An 18,070-nucleotide genomic window follows, 5' to 3' on the forward strand; every position below is an offset into this window, starting at 1 on the left:
CCCTTCTCTGAAAACCCCTACTCACCTTCTGAACCCCCTCAGATTCCTCTGTGGGACCTTCAGCTCCAGAGCACTTGCCCTCCTCAGGCCCTGCCATTCACCTTTGCTTTCTTGTGTTGGTGGGGCTTCTGCAGAAAGTTCCTGAAATGCAAGTTCATACTTCACCTTACTCAGGGATGCTTCACGCGTGCCTATTGAACAGAGAGCTAGCAGAGGCTCAGAGGCAGGAAACAGGACTTGAAATATTGTTTGGGTGCCTGCTGTGTGCGAGGTGCTGGGTTCAATCATGTTTGCTGACCGGGATGTGGCCAGGGGTCAGGCAGGATCTAGTCCCAGCCCAACACGTGCCCGTCTCAGGAATGCAGACCTTTTCCTGACCTCTTTTGGGGCCTGTATTTGAGTTGCATCTTGACACAGCGGTTTCCCCAGTCAAAAGGGGGAAGAAAAGAATTCTAGGTTAAGGACAAGCCTACGCAACACACAGAGTAATGGGAGTGTTTCGGGTTTCACAGGGCAGCTTATGGAGTTGAAAGGTGGAGTTGAACAGACCTGGGCTCAAATCTGGCCCTGACTGACAGACACACCCCAAGTAAATTGTTGCCCCAATCTGAGACTCAGGGAACCTCCAGCCCTAAGGGCTGCACTGATGGTTGAAGAGCGAACATGTAAATTCCTCCTGCCCCTGGAACAGAGAGGAAGAAGGATGTAATGCGGCCCTAGCCCTTCTCTGGCCCCTTAGCAACCAGCCTCTGAAGGTGCCTGCCACACCAAATCACTGTCACGCTGGTCCCTGACCCAGGCAAGCAACAAACAAGACTTGAGTTCTACGCTGCAGCGTCATGAAGCAATTCTCGACCCCAGTTTTGAGGAAACCCCTCCAGATTGTGTGGCCTGAAAACAGCCTCACGTTTTCTCAGACTCTGATGCCTCTGAGGATGTCTCTTGCTTCCTCAGACCTAGCAGGTTGCTGAAAGACCTCCTGCAACTGAATTTACCGTGTGAAAAGAAAGAATGATATTGAAGCCATAAAGTTTAGTCTGCCTGGGTAAATGAAGTCCTTAATTCACTCACCCAACTGCCCACCCCTTTCCTGCCAGGCTGCTCTTTCCCTGACGCATCCCAGACTTCCCCTGACCTCAGACAAGATGGAGCGTAGGCAGTCAAAGGCAGAACATAAGGGGTACCGCTTCCAGTGAATCGTCAGCAACAAGAAGCACACTGACATCCAATGCACGAAAAATGGCATCATGGAGATCACTTATTTAATATTGTTAGGCTAAATATTATTTAATAATTTCTGAGGTTTAGCTGTGCTCCAGCGCTGTCAGACTTGGAATGCATTCGTATTTCCAAACAGAGGATTGATTTGCAGCCTTCACACATGATGATAATCCAGAGTTTGTGATACTTGAAAAAAAGACTTTCTTGTCCAGTTGTTTCTTTTTTTTTTTTTTTTTTTTTTTTGCGGTACGCGGGCCTCTCACTGTTGTGGCCTCTCCCGTTGCGGAGCACAGGCTCCGGATGCGCAGGCCCAGCGGCCATGGTTCACGGGCCCAGCCGCTCCGCAGCATGTGGGATCTTCCCGGACCAGGGCACGAACCCGTGTCCCCTGCATCGTCAGGTGGACTCTCAACCACTGTGCCACCAGGGAAGCCCTCCAGTTGTTTCTTTATGGCAAATTCCTAGAAATGGAATTGCTAGATCAAAGGATAGCAATTTTAAAGGCCTCGTTCACTAATTCACAAATTCAACAAATACTTATGATGTTCCAGACCCTCTGCTGGGCCCTGCAGTTACTGTAGTGCCCTGCTGCACTGGACCAGGCTACACTTTCCCCACATCCTTGACAATAGTGGGTACTGTGATTCTTTCTCTGTTTTGGCCGTCTACATGAAAATAGTAATATATTCCCAATGGAATCCCAAGATTTAAAGGTAAAAAATAAATACATAAAGAAGAAACTCTAGGTAAATATTTATATGATTATGGCATAGAGAAGGGTTTTTAAAGGTTTTTAACCTCAAGAGTGAAAGGATAAAGGAAAAGATTGATAGAATAGGCCATGTGCAAATTTAAAGCTTATATATGGATGTAGCCACAAGTGAGGAAGTCACGCTGACTCTTGTCCCTCCTCAGGCCTTATGTACACAGCTTTCCAGTGATGCTCAGGAGACTGCTGCGGAACACTGGGGTCTCTCATCGTGGACTTGTCTAAACACCCTGAGGCCCCTAGAGCAGGGCTCTAGTCCAAACAGGGGGCCATGGTAGGTCACTGTTATGTAAGCTGGGATTTGCATAGACATAGATAGAGCCATAGAGAGGTAGGCAAAGAACAAGCTGGGAAACACAGTGGCAAAGAAATATTATGTCTTATTTTTATCTCTAATACTTATAGAGATTCATACCAATTAATAGGAAAAAGAATAGTAGACAACTAATTGTAACTGCTACGTGTTACTTTTACAATTAAAAAAGTAAAGACAAGGGTGTTTATTTACATGTTCAGCAACACTGACTGGGCGAATGGTCAAACATTCCAGCCTCCAAACCAGGCACCTGGGACACAGAGAGGGCTTGGAAGCCCTGGCTGTCCTCCCAGGCCTCCCAGATGGGCTTGGAAACAGCCAAGAATGCAGTGTGAGCAACCAGACAAAGAAGCTGGTACAGAGAAGTCCCGGGGCACTAAAGGAGGCAGGGGTCAGCTCCCTGCAAGGGGAGGGATGTCAGGAGAGAAGACAAGACAGCTGGATGTTTTAACAGCTTTATTGAGTTATAGTTTACATAACATAAAATTAACCCCTTTTAAGTACAGCTTGATGAGATTTAGTAAATTTATGCATCGGGGCAACCATCCCTGAAAGATGGTATTAGAATATTGTCATCTGTCCCGCTCATTTACAATCAATCCTCCCTCCCACTCCCGGGCCTAGGCAACCATTGATCTTTCTGTTTCTATAATTTGCCTTTTCTATCAATTTCATATAAACAAAATCATATATGTCATATCTTCTGTCTGGCTATTTCATTTAGCATGATACTTTTGAGATTCACCCATGTTAGTTCATTCCTTATTATTGCTGAGTGTTATTCCGTTGTGTGGATTTACCATTTTCTTTATTCATTTATTGGTTGATGAATATTTGGGTTGTTTCTAGCTTTTTGGCTACCATGAATAATACTGTTATTAACATTTGTGTATCAATTGTTTGTAGATGTATATGTTCATTTCTCCTTGGTACTTAGGAATAGAATTGCTGAGACATGTTGTAAGTGTATGGTTAATTTAAAAACAATGTTTTTTCCAAAGTAGCTGTACCATTTTACATTCCCATCAGCAATGTATGAGAGATCCAGTTGCTCCACGTTCTTGCCAACATTTAGTGTAGTCAGTGATCTTTATTTTAGCCACTTTAGTGAGTGTGGTGATATTTCATTGTGGTTTTAATTTGTATTTCCCCTTAAAATGTGGTGTTGACCATCTTTTCATGTACTTATTTGCCATTTGTATATCTTCTTTAGTAAAGTGTCTATCAGTAGTTTTCCCATTTTAAAATTGGGTTGATTGTCTTTTATTATTGAGTTTTAAGAGATCTTTATATATTCTGGATACAAATTTTTATCAGGTATATGTTTTGCAAATATTTTCTTTTAGACTATGATTTGTCTTTTCCTTGCCTTAATGGTATCTTTTGAAGACTAAAAATGTTATTTTTGGTGAATTGAATTTATCATTTTTAAAATTTTATTGTTTTTGCCTTTTGTGTCATATCTGAGAAATCTTGGCCTACTCCAAGGTCACAAAGATTTTCTTCCATGTCTTCTTTATGAAGTATCATTTTCAGGTTTACATTTAGTTTAGGTCTATAGTACATTTCTAATTAATTTTTGTGTGTGGTGTAAGTTAGTGGTTGAGATTAATTCTCTTTCCATATGGATATCCAGTTTTCCCAGCACCATTTGTTGAAAAGATTATCCTTTCCTCTATTGAATTACCTTAGCACCTTTGTCAAAAATAAATTGACCATATATGTGAGCAATGATATGATGGTAAATGTTTAACAACTAACTCTCTGGGAAAAAGAAGGGGCTTAATTTGTAGTGTTGGCCTATTTCCTGGTATGAATACTCTTACATGGCTCATTTCAAGCTACCAATAGTTTAACAGTCAGCTCACCAGATTCCTGAAAATTTGACAGTCATCTCTGTAAGCCAGGATAGGCCAGCTTCAACACACTACCATATACAAAGATCAATTTCTGAACTCTCTATTTTGTTCATATATCTATGTGTCTATTTTTATGCCAGTAACATACTTGATTAATATACCTTCATAATAAGTTTTAAAATAAGGAAATATGACTACTCAGACTTTGTTTATCTTTCTCAAAAAATTTTTATCAATTCTATATCTCCTGTATTTCTATATAAACTTTAAAATCAGCTTGTCATTTTCTACAAAAACTCCTGCTGGGATCTTGATAATATTTGCTTTGAAATTTATAGATCCATTTCTAGATTTGCCGTCTTAGCAATATTAAATCCTCCCGTTTATGAACATTGTATATGACTTCATTTGTTTAGGTTTTCAATTTCTCTCAGCAACATTATGTAGTTTTCAGTGTTCAGGCATTGCACTTCTTTTGTTAAACTTATTCCACAGCATTTTATTCTTTCTGATGCTGTTGTGAATGGATTTTTAAATTTTTTATTTTCTTGTTGTTTGAGACTAGTCTATAGAAATATAATTAATTTTTGTATATTCATTGTGTATCCAGTAACCTTGCTAAACTCACTCATTTGTTCTAGAACGTTTTGTAGATTCCTGATGATTTTCTAAATGCAAGATCATGTTATATGCAAATAATGACAGTTTTACTCTTCTTTTCTAATCTATATGCCTTTAATTTCTTTATCTTGCTTTATTATACTGGCTGCGGCCTCCACTACAATGTTGAATAAAAGTGATAACAGTGGACATCCTTGCCTTATTCCTGATCTTAAGTGGAAAGCATTAAGTCTTTCACCACAGAGTATGATGGTAGTTGTAGGGTTTTGGTAGATGTCCTCTATTAGGTTGAGGAAGTTCCCTTCTATTCCTAGTTTACTGAGATTTTTTTAATCATGAAAAGGTGTTAGATTTTGTCCAACATTTTTTCTGTATCTATTAAGATGATCATATGGTTTCTGTTCTTTATTCTATGACAATGGCATATTACATTAATTTTTCTTTTTTTTTTTTGTATCTTAAACCAAGCTTGCATTCCTAGGATAAACTTCACTTGTTAAATCTTCTTATATGTTGCTGGATTTGATTTGCTAATCTTTTGTTAAGGGTTTTAATATCTATATTCATGAGTAATATTGGCCTGTAGTTTTCTTAAAACGTGTTTGACCGGCTTGGTATCAGGGTAATACGAGATTTTACCCATCTTAAAATGAGTTAGGAAGTGTTCTCTCGTCCTCTATTTTGAAAAGAGATTGTTAGGCTGGGTGTTTTTTGTTTGTTTGTTTTTTTGCGGTACGTGGGCCTCTCACTGTTGTGGCCTCTCCCGTTGCGGAGCACAGGCTCCGGACGCGCAGGCTCAGCGGCCATGGCTCACGGGCCTAGCCGCTCCACGGCATGTGGGATCTTCCCGGACCGGGGCACGAACCCGCATCCCCTGCATCAGCAGGCGGACTCCCAACCACTGCACCACCAGGGAAGCCCTAGGCTGGGTGTTTATTTTTTCCTTAATGTTTGATAGAATTCAACAATATGAATTTTAATTCTAATGCTTGATAGAAGATCACCGGGGCTGGATTTTCTTTGTGGAAAGATTTTAAGTGACTAATTCAGTTTCTTTACTTGATATACATTTATTCAGATTTTCTATTTCTTTTTTGAGTCAGCTTTTGTGATTGGCATCTTTCTAACAATTTGTCCATTTCATCTATATTGTCAAGTTTAATGACATGAAGTTGTTCCTAGTATTTCCTTGTAATGGAGCTACACTTTAAAGAGTAACTTAGCATAGGTCTCAAGAAGTCATAAAATGATATTATCTTTAGCACCAGCTTTATTTGTTAAAAAAAAATTCATCAAATCCCTCCTATACACAGAGCAAAGAATGAGGAAACCTGGATTTATTGAGCACTTCACTGGATGTATCATACAATGTCCTTGGCACTTTTTATAGATCATCTCATAGGCGTGTCCTCCCAGAATTCTAGGTTTACCCAGAAGGAGGCAGCAGTCTTTCCCTCCTTTCAGGGCAACTCTCAGGGTTCCCATTTCCTGTCTTAGGAACCATTTTTCTGCAAGTAACAGACACAGGTCCTTGGGGACCCAACCATCCAGAAGAGAGTGGCCTCAACCAGATAACTATGGTCTTGTAGCACATCCCGCATTCCTGGGAATAATAAACGCAGACAATAATGCGAAAGTGGGGGCTAGCAAGCAAGGAAGGGGAACTGTAATTTTCTTATAACCTCTCATCTAGCTCTTACTCTTTTCTACGTGAGGTGTATTTGTATGTGCACTTACTTTAACTACCACGTTCCCCCACTCTTATCCTCCACCTCTGCCAACTGTAGGTTTCTTATTTTGGACCCTTTTTCTTCCCGACAGTTCCTAGCGTAGTGCCTGCTAGACACTGCAACCTAAATTAATTTGTGTAGAATCAAACTGACTCCTACTTTGAGCAGTTTTCATTTTTAACTATCTGTACTCATAATTCATATATATCATACTCATATATATCGTGCACATGGCTTTCTCTGTGTGAGGCGCTGTTTCCCAGGTGCACGGGGGCCTGTGAGCCCCATGCAGCCCGTGACAGACTGAGACAGCAGTTAGCTGCAGAATGAGCCATTTACCTAATGAGGGGAACCCACGTCCCGACACTTGTCATTGCCAACTGATGCCCATGCTAGATCTTTCCATGGAAGGGAAAGGAGGATGCTTTTCCTATTGTTCTCCGTTCACATTCAATAAGCTTCGAACTTTATATACTGACAAGTTTTTTGCCCAGTGTGTGCTTTCCTCATTTCAAAAAAAACTCACACATGGTGTGCATGTGTTTATTGGGTTTTAATGGATAAGAAGAGCAATCCTAAATGATTAGAATGTTGGCATTCTTTATAAGATTCCCTTTCACACAAAAGAAGCTGCAAGATGCGTGCAGTACATATACATGCATAGATCATAAAACTCCTCTCGACCCAGTCATCTCCAGCGGGAAAAAGCAATCATCCACTCCCCCTAGAAGGAGAGAGAAGCCTCTCTAAGCCCCCTGCAACCCACCAGGCCCAGGGATGTTCTTTTCTTTTTAATCTACAAATCCTACTTCCTTTAACCAACTCCTGACAATAGCTTGGTAACCGACAGCATTCGCTGACTGCTTCCAACCTGAGTTCAATAAGGAGCCTGCTTCCCTTCTTCTAGAACACTTTAATATAACAAGTGTGGACAGGATTTTTGAACAAAGACAATGTTTCCATGGCAACATAAATTACTGATGAAAATCTACAGGAAGATTTTAAACCATTAAGATTTAAAAGGGTGGTTTTCTTCCTTCATAAAGCAGTTGAGGAATGTTGTTGAAAATTTTGTTGTCAAGAGAATGCGGAAAGAAGTATCTTTCCCAAGGACTTAGACACATAATAAATAAATCTGGGGCTTATGGGCAGAGAAGTAGAATTTATATATGATCGTAGTTGGCAATAATCTATTATTCTAAGACTCCACTTCTGTCAAGAGGAGATTTGTACTAATTAACACATGTAGATATTCTTCACAGCAGTAAAATTGTCCTTCTATACTTCTGTTTCATTGTTTCTTGTAAATGTCAGGCTTTTCCAAATGAGAAATGAAGGACCAGCCTCTGTTCTCTTCTTTTACAACACCGTCTCTCCAAGGCCAAACCCTCTGCATTCTCCTGATGCCTCCCCCCTTCCTCTTCTGGGACCTGGCTTCATCAATCACCCAGCTCTCTCCCGTCTTCAGTCTCTCCCTCTGTAACTGCTCTTTCAATATCTCCCCTTGAGTCACTGCAAAAAAATGTGCTTAAGTGCGACAAGGCCTTAAGGAGTGAACATCTGCTTACAGTGGGCCCTCAGTATTGGAGATTCAATTAATCAGGCATTCATTGAACGCTACTTTGTTCAAGTCTAACATGAAATGCATTCAGAAATGAACCTGCCACTGGAAGCTTCTGTCCAAATTTTGTCCACATTGGGCACCAAACCGTTGACTGCAGTGGTCAGAGAACACAATAGCTGGACAGATATTTGATGTCTGTGTAATTGTTTAGACCTTCCCACTAACTGCGAGGTCAGTGAGGCTGGGGCAGCATCTGGCTTTCACACCGCATCTCCAGCCTCGTGACTGCAATGAAGAATATGTTCAATCATTTTTCTTGAGCACGTGACTCTGTAATGAAAACCAAATACATTATGATACAGTTATCCACCAAAGACTTGGTAATTCTGACGTTTAGGTCTTCTGCTACTAATACGTTCTCATTTAACCCCACATCAATCCTGTGAAACAGGCCTTGAGCAAATCCTTTCCAAATGAGCTCACTGAAGTTCAGAGCAAGTGAGGGACTGACTGGAGGGTTAGAGCCAAGACGGCACCCGGGTTTATTTTATTCCAGAGCCCGTGTTCTTGCCAGGGAACCACCGACTCTCTTCTGACCCAGGTTTGATGCTTGTTCCCACCTCCCTGCCCTCGGCCTGTGCTTCCCTGAGCCCTGTCATGTGCTGTGTGCACTGAGGCATCATTTTCTCCTGTGAGGGCCTGAGTTTCTTTGTTTCTGCTTGTGACCAGGCCCGCAGGCATGTATTTCTCAACCAGCTTTGCTGCATAGGAGGCTTTGCTACCTCTAGTGAAGGCTGCAAAATGTTCCCCCTCAGGTTCTTACCTGAGGAGCCTGACCGTCTCTATTCACCTGATGCCACAGCTCTGCTGGGAACTTGAACTTCCTGGGCTCTGCTCACACCAGTGCTCTCTGCCTTGCTGACCCGAACCCTGGGTTGTTAAAACTCCTTCCAATGGGAAGAGTAATTTCTGATCGGGGTCTGTATTAGAATTGATTGCTATGTAACAGGTTACTCCACAACTTAGCAGCTTAGGCCAACAAACGTTAATGATCTCAGGCAGCTTCTGAGGACCAGCAATCCAGGAACAGCTCAGCTGGGGAGTTCTAGCTCAGGGTCTCTCGTGAGGTCCCCTGAACACTTGCCTGGGGCTGAGAGTCCACTTCCAGGACGGCTCACTCATATGGCTTTTAGCAGGAGGCTCGGTTCCTTGCCCCATGGACCTCTCCCTAGGGGCTGTTTGAGTGTCCTCGTGATGTGGCAGCATGCTGTCCCCAGGCTGAGTGATCCAAGAGAGGGAGAGCAAGGACGAGGCTACAATGGCTTTGTGGTGCAGTCTCGGGAGCTACATACCATCACTTCCACCTTATTCTGTTTATTGGAAGCAAGTCACTAAGTCCAATCACATTCAAGGGGTGGGGGATTAAACTCCATCTAAGGGAAGAATGTCAAGGAATTTGTGGACATACTGTGAGAAGTGGTATATAGGCCATAAGATGCTCGTGTAGCAACCTTATGCCCCCTCCCTGGCTGGGGCAGCCCAGGGACTTCCTGTTTAGCTGTTCACAGGGGTGAGGTGGAGGCTGCATTCTGAATCCATGTCCAGGGCACAGTGAAGATTACACAGATGCAGAAAGACAGTCCTGACCTTCAACAAGGGCACAGTCTGGGAGGGAAGGAAGATATCTACACAGGTGGCCTAGGACAAGCTGGAAGACAGTGAGTGCTACCAAGAGATGAAGGTCAGAGGAGGAAGGCCTGATTCAGCAGTGGGCCTGGGGACTCCCTGGAGGGGAGAGCACTGGATCCTGGCACGCAAGGTCATGTAATGCTTCAGCAACTGGAGGCGTGGAGGGAGTAGCGTGCCAGGAAGGGGAACCGCACAGCAGGAAAGTGCAGTCTGTGTCTGGGGAAGGGCAGCGTGGAGTCCTCCTGGGCAGAGTCGGTGATGGTACCCGTGGCACAGTGTCGTTGTGAGGACAGCATAAGACAGTGCAGTCAGAGAACCTGGCACGCAGAAAACACTCACTCACTGATGATGCGGATGACTGATGAAGGTAGAGAAATGAGGCTGGAGTGGTCACCTGGGGCCAAGTCCCAGGGCTTTGCCTATCATCCTAAGGAATCGTGACACGTGGCAGCTAGAAGGGACCTTAGCTGGGACTTTGTCCTTCAGGACACTGGGAACCGCTAAGGTGTTCCCACAGGGGAGAGTGCGCTCACAGCCGAGCAGATTGATCCCGCAGCATGTCTTGGGTGGGTCCAAGTGAGGAGATGGGGGCCAGGATCCTGATGCTGTGGTCCAGGGAGAGGAGGCGTTGAGGGCCCAGGTGAGGTGGGCACAGGGGCTGCAGAGGAGGAGGTGAAGGTAGAGCATTTGTTGACTCCTTTAGAAACTCTGCCTGGTCAGCACAATCCAAAAGCTCTACTTCAGCAGCTGCTCTAAGCGTGACTGTGCTGTGATTTGAAGGTCCCGAGGGAGCAGCCCAGGAACATCTTGTCCACCAAGTCCCCACACACTGAGACGGCTCACACCGGCCCAGGCTCCCCTCCATAGGTTTCTCCAGCACACAGGGGCCATCAGCAGAGTCCTGTAAGGAGTCCTTATGCCCAGACCTGAACATAGCAGTGGGGCCACTTCTCTGTGCAGTTCACTCACCCACAGAGGGACATCACAGTCCCAAAGCCATTCTCTGCCCCTGCAGGGATTATTAGGACATCCGTGATGCCCTAAGCCTCAAGTGATGGGGTCCTTCTAGGGGACAGTGAGGCCTTGGCAATGTGTTTGGACCATCCAATCCCCATGACTTCCTTACATCCGGATACAGGAGAAGCCTTGGCACGAGGAATAGCTCTGGGAGGCCAGTGCAGCAGCCTGCAGATGTGGAGCCTCCCAGTTTGCCCAGAGCCTCACCGTGGTGTGTACCAGACAGGCTGAAGGGCAGTGCTTTTTTGTGTTTGCTGCCAGGATCCAAAGTCGCTATGAGCTTGAGGTGGGTTACGCACCCACCCCCAAGTGTGGAGAAGCAGACAGAACGAGGCCTTTGAGTCAGGCAGACTGCGGTCCAGTAACTGCCTGACTACATACTGGCTTGTACTGGCTTGGCTTGGCGTCCCTTCGTTCCCCCCCCAACCCCCCCCACCCCCCCCACCCCCACCCCACCCCCGTGCTCAGTTCCTCACACACAGCATGGGGTGAATAACAGTGACCACACAGGGTGTTCAAAGGCTAAAGTAGGGTTAGATTCTTAAAGGGCTCAGCCTTTTAACAAGTAGGTGTTGGGCAAGTGTTTGTTAAGTTTTCCTCTCCTTCCCTGTCCTGATTCTCCACGGCCCCCAGCCAGCCCCTTTCCCACCTGAGGCAGCTTCGCTCAGCAGGGGCGCTAGGTGCCTCCTGTCCATCTAGGGAGGATGGATTCTGTGGAAGCTTGGGTGACTTGGCATGTTTACTTTCATGAGGGAAACTCTTCCCGACAAGAACTTAAGACTTGCGGCTCATGGGTTTTAGGGGCATGGTTTAAGCAGTAATAGAAGCCCCACGTGTGTGCAGCCTTCACAAGTCTCTGTAGTAGAACAGAACCCTTGATTTTCTTTGATTCTCCAAATGTTTCTTGGATGTTTTGCTCTATGCTATTCAGGGCAGCAGGGAAACACAGATAAACAGAGCTCAGTTCCTGGCGAGAATGGCCTCTGGCTAAGGCAGGAGACAAGTTTGTGAGACCATCATCATTTCAGCATGATGGGCACCGGATAGAAGCATAAGATGTTCTCTTGCTTCCAAGGAGCAAGCTCTGCACCATCTAGGCAGGCAGGAAGGGCTCAGGAGGAGGGCCAGTTGCTGACCAGAAAGGAAATCAAATAACAGCTGTTTCTAGTAAATGCCTACTGAATGCCAAACCCTTCAATCCTGAGAGGAATGTAGGAAAGATATGGAGTGTGGCTCTCAATGATGGCCCGGGAGAGGGAAGGGTTCTGGCGGGACTGAGGACTGAGGTCCTCGCCCAGCCAGGCCCCTAACCTGTAGTCTGATACAGGGTAAGTTAAAGAATATCCCTCTGCAGCCACGCAAATGAGATTGGACTTGAAGGAGAGTTCTGTCATGAATTTTCTGTTGTATATGTTATCCCTCGAGAGAGACAAACGGACTCGTGAAAGAATTAAAGAATGTGAAACTGCTAGGTAACCACAAAGTTGGACAGTACAGTAGAGGGTCCAGGAGCCAAGAGCTGGGAGACTTTGGGCTGAGTAATCCAGGAGGGCTTCCTGGAAGAGGAGAGCCCTGAGCTGGGCCTTGGAGAATAACTAAAATTGGGACAGTCTGAGAGGAGGAGGACACCATCAGTGGAGGAATAGGAATAGTGCTGCCTCGCTCAGAAGTGTTCAGCGGCTCCCCAGGCCTCCCACTAGCATCCAGGCATGGCATTCCAGGCTCTGTACAGCCTGCTTCTAGCTCCTGCCTGCCCGGTCACCATGCCATCCCTCCAAGAGCCCCACCCTCCCGCTCCCTGAGTGGTTCAGCCACTCTGTGAACCTGCCCCAAATACCTCACTGCTGCCTGATTCCCCCCACACACTTCTCTATCTGCATCCTTCAGTGCCCCCTTCCCCACTTCACCCCTCAGAATAAAGCATCCTTTCCCTTCTATCCTTCTGAGCTCTGTTCCATTTGCTTCATTCTGCCTTTTCTTAGGGTCACACATGGACAGACCCTGACTCACTAAACTGTAGAGACCTCAACCTTGGCTTCCTCCTCTCTGTGGGCCACGTGCCATAGCCATGGCTGGAGTTTGGCAAATGCCAAACAGATGAATGAATGAATGATCAAGCTGAAATCTGGTTGCACAGAAAGTGGAATTGATGGTTACAGGGGACCATGAACTCGTGGCAAAAGGAACTGGACATGACTGACCTGAGAGTGTGGCCCATACTGCTCTGGGAGGAGCATCTCAGGGCTGGGGGAGCTCAGGTATTCTCTGTGCAGTCTGTCATATAAACCGTCCACAGCATTGCAGACAGCAGGCCACAGCCTGCACAAGCACCTCCAGTGAGGGCCGCCAGCACGCTGCAGCTCCAGCACATTATCCGAGTGCAGTGGGAAGGATGTGGGCTGTGGAGCCCGACTGACCTGGGCTGAGAATCAGCTCTGCTATTTGCCAGCTGTGTGGCCTTATGCAAGCCACTTAACCTCTCTGAGCCTTGGTGACCCTCTTTCATAAAAGGGAAATAATACTGCTTCCTTTCAAAGTTGTTGTAAGGATTATAGAGAATATACAAAAGAAAAACAACCTTCCAGCTTTATAAGAGGTGACTAATGAATGGTACATAATTTTTTTATGACATATGATTAATTGCTCCATGTGGCTGGGGAAGGTTTTGTGGAGAGTTCAAAGAAAGTTCTAGGTAATAGAATTTGGGTTTAAACTTAACAGCCTGTTATAAGTACAGTGAACTTATTATGGGACTCATTAACACATCCCACGTGAAGATGATGTACCAAAGTTGTTCAAGACCAGGGTGACCAAGCTGTCCCCACAAGGACACGTCCTATGGTTAATGCTCACAGAGAGACACTTACCAGCCCACAGGGGCCGCTGCAGAGAGAGAGAGAGAAAGCTGCAGAAGCTGGCCTGGGAGAAATGACCCAGAATCAGTGCTTGGGGCCAGTGTATACCTATCTCAGCCCTCATTCTGCAAGCAGGCAGGCAGGCAGGGGTGGGAGCAGAGAATCCGGGTTTCTGCCATCGTATTTTGGGAGCCAGGTTGTTGCTGCTTTGGCTACTGGGAGATGCAGGCCAAGTATCAGGGCCCGAGGGTGGGAGGAAGGAAGGGAGTCCTGGCGCCTCAGGCAGGTAATGGGGCCCGAGCCCCAGAGGCAGCCCGGGCCAGCACTGGGCCTGTGTGTAGAGCCGAAATGGCTCAGAAGTCGGGTCATGGTAACTGGTTGAGGCTACAGAGGCGAATGGGGGGAGGAGGAGGAGGGAGGAGAGGCTCCAAAGGCAGCCTTGAAGCCGAGTAGGTGGCTGCCATTAACAGAATCAGGAGGGTCTCAACCCTCCTCCCAAATCCCCTCTCTTCCCAGGTTCCACGGCTCAGGGGGGTAGTGTCCCCACCCACAAACCCAAATATCTCTCCAAGCCTGGCCTCCCTCAGCTCAGCCATGTTCGAGTCCCGCCCATTTCCCTCGACTCAGTGCCGTGTTCCGTCCCCACTGCCACGATCCTGGTTCAGGTCTGCGCTTTCCTCCCGGCTCACTGCACATCCCTTCTGGCCTCCCACTCCACCCCTCCCCCTCTGTTCCCATTCACACTGCTACCAAAGTTCTCTTCCCCAAGAAGAATCTGGCCACACGCATCCATGGCTTGAACTCATCTGGCAACTTCTTGTTACAGTCAGACCATCCCCTTGACGTGGCTGGCAGGACCTTCATGACCTGCCCAGCCTCTCCTGTCCTTCCCCACCAAGCTTCAACCCAGCCGCCCGAGCTGCCCGCAGGTCCTCCTGGGGGGCCGGGCCTCTCGTGAGCCTCTTTGCATGCCCCCCATTTTGCCTGGAAACCTGCCCCGCCACGTTCGGCCGGCTCCCTGTCAATCTCCATGACTCCTTCCAGAACCCGCCCCCCAACTCCCGGGCTGGTGCAGGAGCTCCTCCCCTGTGCTCCCCACTCCCTCCTCCTTCATGGAGCCTATCTTATTGTCCTGGAGTAAACTCCAGTCCCTCCCTCTCCCACACCTTGAGTTCATCCTGCCAGGCAGACCTTAAGCACTCAGTAAATGTTTTATAAACGAATGAATAAATGAATGAATGAATGAGTGCAATGGAGCAGTGAGGGAATCCAAGAAGAGTAGACAACTTGGCAGGGGAGACAAGATGATTTGGTTCTAGGGATGCTGAGTTTGAGTTGGTGGGGCATTTAGAAGTAGGTCCAACTGCACTGGAAAGGCAAGTCTAAAGCTTCGGGAGGATCTCCAAGAAACTGTGGTCAGTCTGCTCACACATGAGCCAGTGCCCCTCAGGAGCTCAAATGACCAGGATATGGCTCAGTGTTACCAAACCAGCTTTATCAACTCAGAGGCCCTCAGAGCCTGAAGGGCATTATAAGGACATTGTCTGGTCAATTCTTTTTTTGACAGATGAGGAAACTAAGGCTCAGAGAGGGGAGGGGCCTGCTCAGCATCTACCTAGAGGCAGAGCTAGGGCTAGAATTCGTGTGTCTCCTTGGCAGCCTGAGCTCTCTCTACTGTCCCCTGTGGCCTGTTGTTTGTGGCACTCGTGTCTGAGCCCTGAAGGAGGGAGTTACCATGAGGATGAGAGAAGGTGCTGGAGAGCCTCACTCCACAGATATTCGTACACTGGCTCTTCCTTTCCCACAGCACAGCTTCTCATGGCCCCAAATCAGGGGAGACTGATAAAGACCTCAGAGCCACAGAGCTTATGTACTGGATGTCTTGCACTCAACAAACAGGATGGACCCTGTGGCCTACATCAGCAGCGACATTTATTTTACCCTGTTTTAAACACTGTCACCATCTACTCTCCAGTCCTGTAACAGATCAGATATGGCTCATTAGAAACCAGGAGAGAGATTGCTATGAAGAAGCAAACTGACACACTGACTCAAAAAACACCAAATAGGGATCGTTTAGGGTAAGGACCAATAGCCATTCACACCAAACCCACCAAGACTCTCTTACACATCATGTATCCCAACACAAGTCCCCATGGTGACATCCGGTTGTGTCCAGTACATTTTGCTTATTTATGACCTGCAGGCATTTAGACATTTCATAAGGATTTTCATCTAAAGTGATTGAGATTGTTAAGGTTCAGGTAGCACAAGAAGCAAGCCCTCTGCTATTTTGAAGAGAAGTATTAACTTTAAAGATTCAGGGTTACAGAGCATCTTCATCATGACAAAGGAAGGAACAGAACTGGCTTTTTTGTTTGTTTGTTTTGTTGGTTAGTTGTGGGGTTTTTTTGTAGAGTTTTTTTTTTAACATCTTTATTAGAGTATATTTGCTTTACAGTGGTGTGTTAGTTTCTGCTGTATAACAAAGTGAATCAGATATATGTACACATATATCTCCATATCCCCTCCCTCTTGTGTCTCCCTCCCACCCTCCCTATCCCACCCCTCTAGGTGGTCACGAAGCACCGAGCTGATCTCCCTGTGCTATGCAGCTCCTTCCCACTAGCTATCTGTTTTACATTTGGTAGTGTATATATGTCCATGCTACTCTCTCACTTCGTCCCAGCTTACACTTCCCCCTCCTCATATCCTCAAGTCCATTCTCTACGTCTGTGTCTTTATTCCTGTCCTGCCCCTAGGTTCTTCAGAACCTTTTTTTTTTTCTTAGATTCCATATATATGAGTTAGCATACGGTATTTGTCTTTCTCTTTCTGACTTACTTCACTCTGTAGGACAGTCTCAAGGTCCATCCACCTCACTACAAATAACTCAATCAGAACTGGCACTTTTTCGTTTGGCCACAACGTACCAGGCACAATGTCCAACACGTTGTCTCATTTAACAGTCACAGCTCTCTAACCTCACACACAGCAGCATTCGGTCATATGTGTTGAACTCATAAATGACTGAATGACCTCATGTTAGGTATTGTGAAAATGAGGCCTAAAGATGAGAACTGCCTGTCCATGGTCACACAGTGGGGGCTGGGAGCCCGTGCTCTTTCTCTGAACTACTGCTGCTGTTGTCACAACCTGCCTCGACCGGGCAGGAAGGAACACTTACACTTACGCAGGAGGAGAGAGTGAGTTCACTCTTCAGCCACACATCAGTCAGCCCGACAAGCACTCACTGAGAACCCGCTGCGCTCGCCGCCCTGTGTGAGAGCGCTGCTTCTGGATATAGGATGTATCATATCACTGAGGCTTTCTTTGATTTGCAGGAATGAATTCAGAGCATGGACTGACATCAAGCCCGTGAAACCCATAAAAGCCAAGCCCCAGTACAAGCCCCCGGATGATAAGATGGCTCATGAGACCAGCTACAGCGCCCAGTTCAAAGGCGAGGCCAATAAGCCAACCCCAGCTGACAATAAGGTCATTGATCGCAGAAGAATACGCAGCCTCTACAGCGAGCCCTTCAAGGAACCGCCAAAGGTGAGACTGAACTTCTGGGGACCCATCAGCACTGTCTGGCATGGAGGGGTTAACTGCAGCAGAGATTGGTGGGGTGGGGAAGCGGGTACTGCCAACTCTGGCCCCGCCCCCAAGGGCTTCTTTAAAGCCCCTCCTTTCCTTCACAGCACACAGAGACAGAGGGGCTTCTTACCAGGGTCCTTTGCTAAATTCAAAGTGAATTTTTAAAGGAACATTACCTAAAATGAAAACAGCTTAAAGACTGGTAGGTTTCCAGAGAACTAGCTTCTGATTTTGAGAAACCCCCCCCCAAAATGGTAGAAAATCTCACATGAGCCCTAAATCCCCTTGTCTTAAAATAACTGTGCTTTTGCCCCTGAAGTGCTGACCCAGCCTTGGAGGCTTCCTTGCCTGACTTCTTTCCCACCCAGCCCCTGCCTCATCCTCAGCTCCAATCACTGGACACTTCTTTACCTCCCAAATCCCTAAACATCACCTGCCTTTTGTTATCCTTTCCCTCCAGCCAGCAGCAATTCTCAGCCTGTCACATCAGCTGCAAGATGTGTTCCAAGTAATTTGCTACTATAATAAACAGTTTGTGAATGATTTTCACTCCTAAGTAAGTTACAGTAGATTCAGGGATTTTCCAGTGACATCAGAGCTTTGCCTTATTTGCATCGCAATATGCATTCATGAGAGGGAGAATCATGTTGGAGACTCTGCTGCTGAGGCAGGAATCATACATGCCATAGCTTATTCTATGATGTCAAGCCATACGGAATTGTGCAATTATCAGCTCTCCTCTCTATAATAGCAGTAAAAGTCTGAAAACCTAAGAGCCTTTGCTCTGCTTTGCCCTAAAGTCTTGCAGTCAAGTGGAGTCTCCTCTTTG

General features: G+C 46.3%; 1 protein-coding gene across 1 annotated transcript in view; it reads left to right on the forward strand.

The window, feature by feature from the left end:
- MAP6 (microtubule associated protein 6) overlaps positions 1–18,070 on the forward strand; it is a gene marked incomplete at both ends in the record, with an annotated part of 61,371 nt that overhangs the window by 41,667 nt on the left and 1,634 nt on the right. Inside the window, one exon of the mRNA XM_082661189.1 lies at positions 16,986–17,199. Within this exon, the coding sequence (XP_082517315.1) occupies positions 16,986–17,199 (214 nt within the window). The remainder of the gene's footprint in view (positions 1–16,985; positions 17,200–18,070) is intronic.

This window comes from Grampus griseus (assembly GCF_964374135.1).
Source record: "Grampus griseus genome assembly, chromosome: 8".
NCBI classification, from domain to species: Eukaryota; Metazoa; Chordata; class Mammalia; order Artiodactyla; family Delphinidae; genus Grampus; species Grampus griseus.